This window comes from Rhagoletis pomonella, unplaced genomic scaffold (assembly GCF_013731165.1).
Source record: "Rhagoletis pomonella isolate Grant_MI unplaced genomic scaffold, Rhpom_1.0 Rhpom_scaffold_00002, whole genome shotgun sequence".
Taxonomy (NCBI): domain Eukaryota; kingdom Metazoa; phylum Arthropoda; class Insecta; order Diptera; family Tephritidae; genus Rhagoletis; species Rhagoletis pomonella.
The window spans coordinates 53220160-53229514 of NW_023458556.1; the positions used below are offsets into that span (position 1 = coordinate 53220160).

Sequence of the window (9355 nt, forward strand, 5' to 3'; positions counted from 1 at the left end):
GCGGATGTCTAAAATTCCATATTCGCAACAACCCTAATACATGCTTACCTATGCACGTATGTATGTACATGTGTATCTATGATATATGTAGTTATGTGGGCACACTCACCTTTAGCAATTGGGTGAGCTTATTTTGTGTTTTTGTTTTGCACTCACTAATAGAATTCCCTTTATTATTAAGATAAGTAAGGCAAATCTTAACAATGTTGAGTGGCGGTGGCGTGATCGAGCAAACAAAAGTCCAATAGATAAAAGCAAAAAAAACTTAAATATACTCGTACATATGTATGTATGTATGTAAGTAGAAAAAACGCGTTGGTTCTTAGTCATTCATAAAAACGATATATTAAAAATATTTCTTAGTACAAAATACAATTCACAAATACATATGAGTGCTGACTGGTAAAAAATTACAAATACAAAACAAAAATGTTGGCCTTAAATTATGAAGTTAGATTGGCTTGTAAAAGAAACAACAATAAATAGGAAAGAAAGCCTGCTATTGCTCAACGTAAGCGTTGCTTTGATCTTTTGGCCTGAAATGCGAGCTCCTAAATTTAATTTCAACTAAAGACTGTAAAGTTTTTGTAGATAGTTTCTTATCGGCCAATGATAAGCGCCAAATTGGTGTTGATATCAAAGCTCAGCTACATACATACATATTAACAAACACAAACATACTCTACGATGTGACAGCGGTTATTATCTCGTAGTTGTAACGTTTCACAATTCATCATCACAAACACTTCTCGACACTCAAATAGATGTCGCTTTTATTAGACAATAACAAGAATTTTCGATCGAATTCGATATTGTCGACAGTCTTTTCGCAAATCTCCACACGATGCGTGCGCAGAAAATGTAATAGGCCAAGTTTAATCTGAAGCTGTGCTATGGTCATACCGATGCAGTTGTGCGGCCCCGCGCCAAAGGGCAGATAAGCCATAGGCGTTTGCAGTTTGCGATTATCCGGCGTAAAGCGCTGTGGATCGAAACGTTCCGGCTCGGGCCAATACTAAGCGATTGAAATAGAGATAGGCTTCGTTAGTTTGCACATCATAAAAGCTTTCGTATTTGATTAACTCACCTGTGGATCGTGATGTATAGCCAGATTGGAAATATAGACGGGCATACCGCGTCGCACAAAGCATTCGGCGTAAGGGCGCAATGGATAGAAGCGCTTCTTATTGATCGGTGTGCATTCACGCTCCAAAATCGGCACATTCGGATACTTGCGCAGTGTCTCCTCCACCACCATCGTCAGGTACTGCATGCCCATTACCTTATCGTAAGTAATGTCGCTGGGTTGCGCGCCGCCGCCGCCGCCTATGGTTCGTCGTATCTCTGCGCGCAGACGCGCCTGCAGCAGCGGTTGCTTGGCCAGCTCGTAGAGCGCAAAACTCATTGTGGCTGCACAACTTTCGATGCCTGTCAGTTCGAACATGGCCGCTTGCGCCACCAAGTAATCTTGCTGATGGGTGAAGTGCGTGTGATCCTGATTGAGTGCTGCTTCCATTTTCAGTGTGAACAACATTTCGATGAGATCATTACGCATCTCACCGTTGCGCTCGCGCTCCTCGATCACCTGCAGCACTGTGCGACGCAAGAATTCCGCGTGTGCAGGTGCGAGTAGATTTCGACGCAGCAGCGATACGAATTTCGGCAGAAAGAATATCACACACAGATCGATGACGCGCCTGAATGTGAGCGTAAACATTTCACGACAATGGCTTCCCAATTCAGTTTGCTTGTTGCGCAGGCTGTACGAGCGCAGTCCGAACGCGATGCTGGCGATCATATCTGTATTGTACATATCACAAATCTCCTTGATGTTCACCACAGCATTGCGCCGTTGGTTACCGTTTGCGGTGAGGCGCTTCAGATAAGCCTCGAGATCATAGCCGATCTGTGGGTGAAACAAAAAATCGAAAGAAGAAGAAACATGAATAAACTCGATGGACTATTGTGCAAACGCAGTCAATACAGTGTCGAACAAGTGAAAGTACCTCCTCCATGAGTGCAAACATCTGCTTGATCTTACCGCTGGTGAAGGCCGGCGAAAGCCGCGTCCGTATCTCTCGCCATTCTGGATTCCGTACGAAGAACAAACTATTTGCAGCCAACTTGTCTACACGTTTGTCACATTTGGAGAAGCGCATGGAGAAGCTGACAAAGTCCTCCACTAATATGAGGCGCACCAGATTGAGGTCGCGTATCAGCAACGCCGGCTGGTGGAAGAGGTAAATACCCACCACCGGTTCGTGCCTGAAGAGCGGATCAAAGTAGTAGTCGCGCAGCAGTAAAGGGAATGAAGTCTGCTGCCAAAGCACTTCCTTTAGGTTGCCCAGCAGATGTACGGGCTGCACGAATTTAACGCGACGCCGCTGCCAGTAAACATAAGTTCGTCGCGACCAAACGAACACTCCCGTCAGCAGTGTGACGAATACGAGTAGCACGCTGGTGGAGTCTACCATAATTGGAGCACCACTTTGTAATTGAATTCGGTTCAGTTCAATGTTCTCGTACACTTGTTTGTCTTTTAAATTTAATAGCGTTTTTTTTTCAGATTATTCAGTATAAATGCAATGTGGGAGTGTATGTGCTTGTAGTTGTTGCTACAGCAGATAATCTACTTATAATTAATAGTTGAATGCACTTGCGAATGTTCAAAACAAAGCAAACAACGCCACGCCATGCAACAGTACAACAGCGAATAGCGACGAGATCAACGCGTACCGGCGTTATCAAAACAAAGCAACAGACTAGTTTAGCGCTCTCTAGCAAGCTTAGATAGAAGCGCAGCCGGCGCTCCAATACGGGCCCCATTTTTGGCGTCTCAGTTGATATTCGCGTTGGCAGCGGCGTGGCGTGGCGGCGGCATAGAGTTAATGCGACCTGCTGAGCGCACGATTTTTGCCATGAAAACTTGTTGTTAGGGCGGCGTGGATACGCTCTCTAACCGCACACAAGACAGATTGTTGGCTGGCATTGTAACACTCTACATTCGGCTGATTCGAATGATTCTAATTTTAACAATTTGAAAAATGAAATTTAAAAACAAGGGAATTCCTGACACGATTCAAACATAAATACACTTTTTTTAGAACATAAAACTTAAGTATTTTTCATTATGAAATTTAGAATTTTTGAATTACATTTAGTAAATCTTCTATCTAAATATTACAGCCGTTCTATTATTGAACACTTTAATTTTTGGGCAAACTAAATTTTGTGTATTTTAAATGTGGAACTAGCTTTCGTTATAAAATGTGTCTGCTAGCGGGATATTTAACAAATAAATATTGTAAAAAAATGGTTTCAAACCTATTTTTAACTAATTAAATATTCTAAAAATTAAATATTTTTTATTATTTTTTTGTATTTCTTAATTTTAACAAAAATTCGATTGATTGTTTTTGTCAAAATATTTACTACCTTTTGAAAAATACATATAGCGCATTTAGTAGAAAATTTCAAAATGTGGCGCTTTGCAATAGCCCAAAATTTGTTGTATTATAAATATAAAACGTTAATTAAATATTAATGGTATTCATAAAAACAAATAAACTATTGTCAAAGTTATGAAAAATTTTAAATCTATAAACTGAAGACTTTGAAATACTAAGGAGAATTTAAAAAAGAAAGTTAAAATTATAAATAAAGTTTTAGTTATTGAAAAATTATGAAAACTTTCCACAACTAATTTTTTTTATTTTTTTAGACCTTAGCTTGAAAAAAATAGATACTGAATTTTTCTTATATCACATAAAATTTCGTAAGTCAAAACATTGTATAAAAATGTCTAAGGTTAAAAAAAAATAATTTTATTAACCAAAACTTTAAAAACCAAATTAAGGCTTGAAAAATCTAGAAATGTGTAACAATAGTGAGCATTTTAAAATTATTTTTAAATGTGGTAAAACACTACTCCTTTTTAATGTCACTATGAAAACTTTGAATTTCATTATAAACAGAGATTGGAAAATTTCAAAATTCCTAAAAATCATTCTGAATGTGTATTTACTTTAAGTATCTATCTATGTCTGTACATTTGAGGGTCCTCTAAAATAACGACAGAAATAATATTTTTCTTTCTGGAGTTGTGTCGTTATTCCAAAGGACTATCGATATGTGCAATATTTGAAAAAAGTTATGAAGCTTTTAAGGACCTCATTTTGAAATTTCTATATGCACTTAAAAAAAATTAGATAAAAAGAACTTAAAGAGCAAACAATTTTGAAAAATAATAAAAGTTTCAACTTGAAAATTCGTGAATTTATGAAAATTAAACTTTTAAGCCAACCAAACATAAAACTGTTTTACAGTTTTATTAAACCTTTTTTATTTTTCACTTAAAAATTTTGATATTTTTGAATTGTTTTTCAAAAAGCAAATAATTTAAATTTCCAAAAAAAAATTAATATAAAAGTTCAAACACAAAATTTAAAAGGATGCAAATTACAGCTTTTTATATATATTTTAAACTTTTTATAAATTCTGTTTTAGATTTTAAACCCAATTAAGTAATTTTTTTAAGTTGGAAATCAAAAAAGTAACTTAAAAATCTCAAATATTAGGAAAATTTAGAAAATTTAATTCAACCATATTTATTGAGCTTGTGGTCATTTCTAGTGAAAAAAGTGTTGCGGAAAACGGCATAAAGCTCAATAAGATTGTTGAATATAAGTTTTATAAGGCCATAAATAGCAACGAAAAAAAATGACAAAAATTAAAAAAATTATTCAAAAGTTAAAAATTTTTCAATTTAAAAAATAATGAAATTTTCGAAAACTAAAAAATTTTCTGATTTAATTATATTCAAATTCCAGTTCACGAAGTCAATTTAAGTGAAAAATTATAATTTTTTATTTGAATTTAATATGAAAACAGACAGAAGGCAAAAATAATTTTCGAGCAGCAGTTAGGGTATTTTTTGTTCTTCTTATTCCAAACTTATGCATATGTATGCGCACTCTCTCAGTACTTGGTATCTGTTTTTTCTCGCTCTCTACTAGTTTTTATTTTTATACCCAACACACTCGTAAGCCATTAGATGTTTCTATTTCGGCCACGTCAGCGTTTTTGTTGATACACATGTATGTACATACGTACGCTCATAAGTTTAGTATGTACATGTGTGCATGGCAGATGTTTACAGTTGAAATACATTGATAAATTTGAAAACTCTGGTAATTAAAAATACTGAAGTTATTGAAATAATTTCGAAAGTACCAAATAATTTACTATGCACTTAATTAATTGTTAATGTTCTTTTTTATTTACTAAATAACATTATTTTTAATGCAAAAATTCTGACTATTTTTTAAATATAATATTTTTCAAAAATCTTAAGAATTTCGAATTAAAACTTTGCAAAATAATTTTTTTAAATTTATTTTATTAGCTAAGAGTAAAAAATGGCTTTTAATTTAAAAATAAATTTAATTGTATGAAAAAACGTCGCTGCCAAAAGTTTTTTTTTTAATCTTATGTCTCAAATTAAAATTTTGCATAACATTATTTTCTTTTTATTACATAAATAACATAACATAACAATTTGACTAAAAATATTTTAAAAATTTTGAAATTATCTTCAAAAATCAATTCCGAAATTGTGTATTAGCAAAAGAGTTTTAAAAATATTTGTAGTTAACTGCCGATTTTCCAGCAATTTAAATGAAAAATTATTCTTTCCATTATGTCAGTTTCCATATTAAATATAAAAAGAAAAAATAATTGTTCACTTAAATTGCTTTCGTGAAACTGGCTATTAATGTTGAAATGTTTTTTTTAGTTTCAAGTGTTAGTGTCGTTTTCTGAAATAGGTTTTTAGGTTTTAAATGTGTATGGCCTTCAAACAAATTTCTTCAGAAAAAAATTTGTGTTTAAAGGGAAGATGAGCAAACGGCCCTTAAACTTAAAAAAAAATATATATTTTTTTTAATTTGAAAATAATAAAAAATTTAAAATTTTGTAAATTAGAATGTTGAATATGGAACCTGTAATAAGAATTCAACCCATAATAATTATTTACATTTTTTAATTCAAAAGTTTTTTTCTGGCAAAAAATCCAAGTGTTTAAAAATATAATGTAGAAATGTGTTTTGATAGAAAATTTTAAGCATAAACCTATGTGATGTTGTTTAGAATATTATTTTCATTCATAAATTATCTCGCTGCCCTAACATGTGCGCTTGGTTTAGAAACATTGATTCGACTCGTATGTACATTAGGGTGGTCCAAAAATGCATGAGAAAAAGTTAAGTCTGGATTTTTATGCTCTCACCCTTAGGATTGTTTTATACCGAAAAAAATGTGCCCCTATTTTTTATTTTGAAGTGAAAAAATATTTACAGGTCGCTCAAAGCGCTCAAAGTTTTCCATGAATTTTGAAAAGGAAAAAACCACTTTTAGTAGAAAGAGTATAGAATTCTAGAAAATCAATATTTTTCGATCGTAAAGCTCTGCTTCTCTTCCAGGTACTCCCATCAATAATACCCAATTTGTTTATTTAACCATCTTTTATAGCAACTATATTTTATAGGTCCGCCAAAAACCGCCAAAAACCATAGAAAATGCAATGGAGGGACCAATAAAAAATCTTTATTATTAAGAAATGGTTCAATAAATAATTGGTTATTATTATTGGAAATCTCCTGAAGAGTACCAGAGTTTTCCTATCGAAAAATATAGATTTTCAAGAACTCTAGCTTACTTTTTGGACCACCCTAATGTATGCACATACATATGTTCCTATCTATGTGGTATATATATGTATGTTTGTATGTACACACGAACGTAGGCATACATATACATACATATGTACGTACATATTTTAGTATTTTATTTGTTGCTGTTTTCTACCAAATGACTGGCAAAAGTTCAAAGAAAATACAACATTAAAATTAGTCGCTAATCATAAGTTTGACGAAAACAATCGGCACGTCGTTATCGAACTAATGACAGTATTTTGATTACATAGAACACGTTTTAATAAAGTTAATTAATCAATAACTGAAATTTTATAGTAGATATCGATCAGTTAATGGAATTTGCGACTGTTTTTACTCGATTTTCAAATGTACCCGTAAGCTCACAGCTTCCATTTGGCATGAAGTGCTTTAACAAATACCTACTTATGGTAAAAAATAAATATTATGAATTTGTCAACGCACTCAACATAATGGGCCATCGTCAGCGACAGCACCCCGCGTGGGGCATCAATGAATCAGCAAACTAAGCGCTGCGAAAAGTTTACTCACTCAAAAATACTACACTAAGTAAACAATAGAGCGTTGAGAGCGTTTCAAAGTTCAAACGAAATTAAACAAATTTTGACGTAGATGGAATGAAGAAAAATTATCGCTTTGTGGTTTTCGTAGCTGAGCGCGCAGTTGCTAAAAATAAAAAGGCTAACATAGAGATGTGAAGAGGTAGAGAACCGGTTTTTTCACAAAAAAAAAAATAAAAAATAAGAATCGTATATCGCGAGTAGGTTCTGGTTAGCTTGCAAAACATTTAAATAACGGAGTGGAATATCTTTCTATCACCCATGTTTATTAAATGCTTACCAACTGCGATGCAGTTCTATTAAAAAAGTAAAATTAATATTAACATATGTAAATTCGGCATTCGCAAAAACCCGATTACTAGAATTTGTTCCCTATACTGATGCAATTATATGTATATGTGAATACTTTCACTGAATTTCACTGTTGCCAACTTGGTGCTTTTCGCACTAAATTTAGTGCTTTTCTTCATTCAAAACGCAAACATTTTAGGGTTTAGTACTTGGTGGGTTTTTTTGGTGCTTTTATTTTTAGTTTGAAGACACCAAATCTGTAAATCTTAACAAAAAGGGGGCAAAAATTTATAGCAATCGTAAATTGTGTAAGAAACTTAACAAAAATCGAAACAACAGCATGTCACAGTGACAATCATAAGCGAGGGAGCATATGTTTATCATGTCAAAATTTCACTCGGTAATTCGCCATTGCGCTGGGATCAGGAATCGCTCTTTAGACCTTTCATTTGGGCTGAATTTGTTATATTTTTTTACGAATATTAAAAAAAAACAGCAGCATCTCCTTACAGTAAAACTAATATCTAACGAACCTTTTGAAAAAAGAGAATAATCAAAATCGGGTGGGATTTGATAAGCTTTTGACAGCTTTTTTGACACAAACATATATTTTTGCCCACTATGCGCCAGTGAATAATACACTCAATAAAACACATTGGGCCGTATGCATAAAACCTAGGCAAATTCTTTTTATTAAAATTTCATACCAATTTAATCGATTTGTTCAAACGAATTTAAGTGGAATGTATGAAATTTTAAGAAAAAGCTATTGCTTATTTTTTATGCATTAAAAAGGAAAATCAAGCCGTCAGAAAGAAAAGTTCTTTATTGTTCCTTTAGTTCAGAAGAGTCTGCAATGTAGATTTAAACTACCACATAGTTCAACAACAACAATTTTGCTTACATCTAACGAGACGGCAACGCTGGACACAGCTGCAAATTAGAAAATAAGAACAAGAATCTTAACGTCGATTGAACGAAAATATTTGAACTTGTAGAAAACAGAATAAATTGATTTTTATTAATTTGAATCGGTATCCCTACAATACAATTTTTCATGCACACAAAGTCCATTAAATACTCCAATAAAAATTTGGTGCTTTTTTCGAAAAATTTTAATTCAAAACTTGGCAACACTGATGTATTTACTTTTTACTTTTCCAAATTACTCTTCTGTGGCCTTGCCATTCTGTGGCCGATGACGTGTTTATGCGGAGATAGGCACTCTTTTTCTTGGTTTTGTTTTGCTTCGTAGCTATTGTTTTTTATTTATGCCGACTCATCGATATTCATTATCTTCGACAAAAGCATGAATTTTGCTTTAGTTTTCCATTAGCTGTATGCGGCAATATACACCTTAACATAGGTACCCTACGCTACATATCGACTGCTGAGTGGAAGATCGACCTGTCTCGGCAGCCAGTTCAAAACCGGCCTATCTCAAAAAACTTTGCAAGAACACACTATTTCAGAATTTTATTGAAAAACACCCTATCTCAGAATTCGGTTCAAAACGCCCTATCTCACATGAAAATGTATTGAAAATGTACCAAATTTAGAAATAGGGCTTTCTTGAAAAGTTTTTGGAGATAGGGCGTTTTCGAACTGGCCGCCGATATAGGTCGATCTTCCACTCAGCAGTCGATATGCTATCTACATACTACACAACTCAAACACAGCCAACCAAAGGAAGTGCAGAAAAAGGTTATATGCGAGTCCAAACTACATATTTACTCCATTTTTAAACAATACACTACATATCACTGCTTTTTT

General features: G+C 33.4%; 1 protein-coding gene across 1 annotated transcript; it reads right to left on the bottom strand.

Annotated features, from left to right (window-relative positions):
- Window positions 1-366: 366 nt before the first annotated feature.
- LOC118733800 (probable cytochrome P450 6v1) lies at window positions 367-2474 on the bottom strand. Its single transcript, XM_036463374.1, has 3 exons — window positions 2007-2474; window positions 1088-1906; window positions 367-1015 (listed from the first exon to the last, which is right to left on the bottom strand). Exons 1-3 carry the CDS (start codon window positions 2472-2474, stop codon window positions 737-739), a joined length of 1566 nt encoding a protein of 521 aa, XP_036319267.1. The 3' UTR covers window positions 367-736.
- Between the last annotated feature and the right edge of the window lie 6881 nt (window positions 2475-9355).

Bases quoted from the DNA above. Each gene is read 5' to 3' on its own strand.
- LOC118733800 (XM_036463374.1), bottom strand. From the start codon at position 2,474: ATGGTAGACTCCACCAGCGTGCTACTCGTATTCGTCACACTGCTGACG. The intron at 1,907-2,006 runs GTACTTTCACTT...TTTCACCCACAG, and splicing joins TGTTTGCACTCATGGAGGAG to ATCGGCTATGATCTCGAGGC. The intron at 1,016-1,087 runs GTGAGTTAATCA...TCAATCGCTTAG, and splicing joins CTATACATCACGATCCACAG to TATTGGCCCGAGCCGGAACG.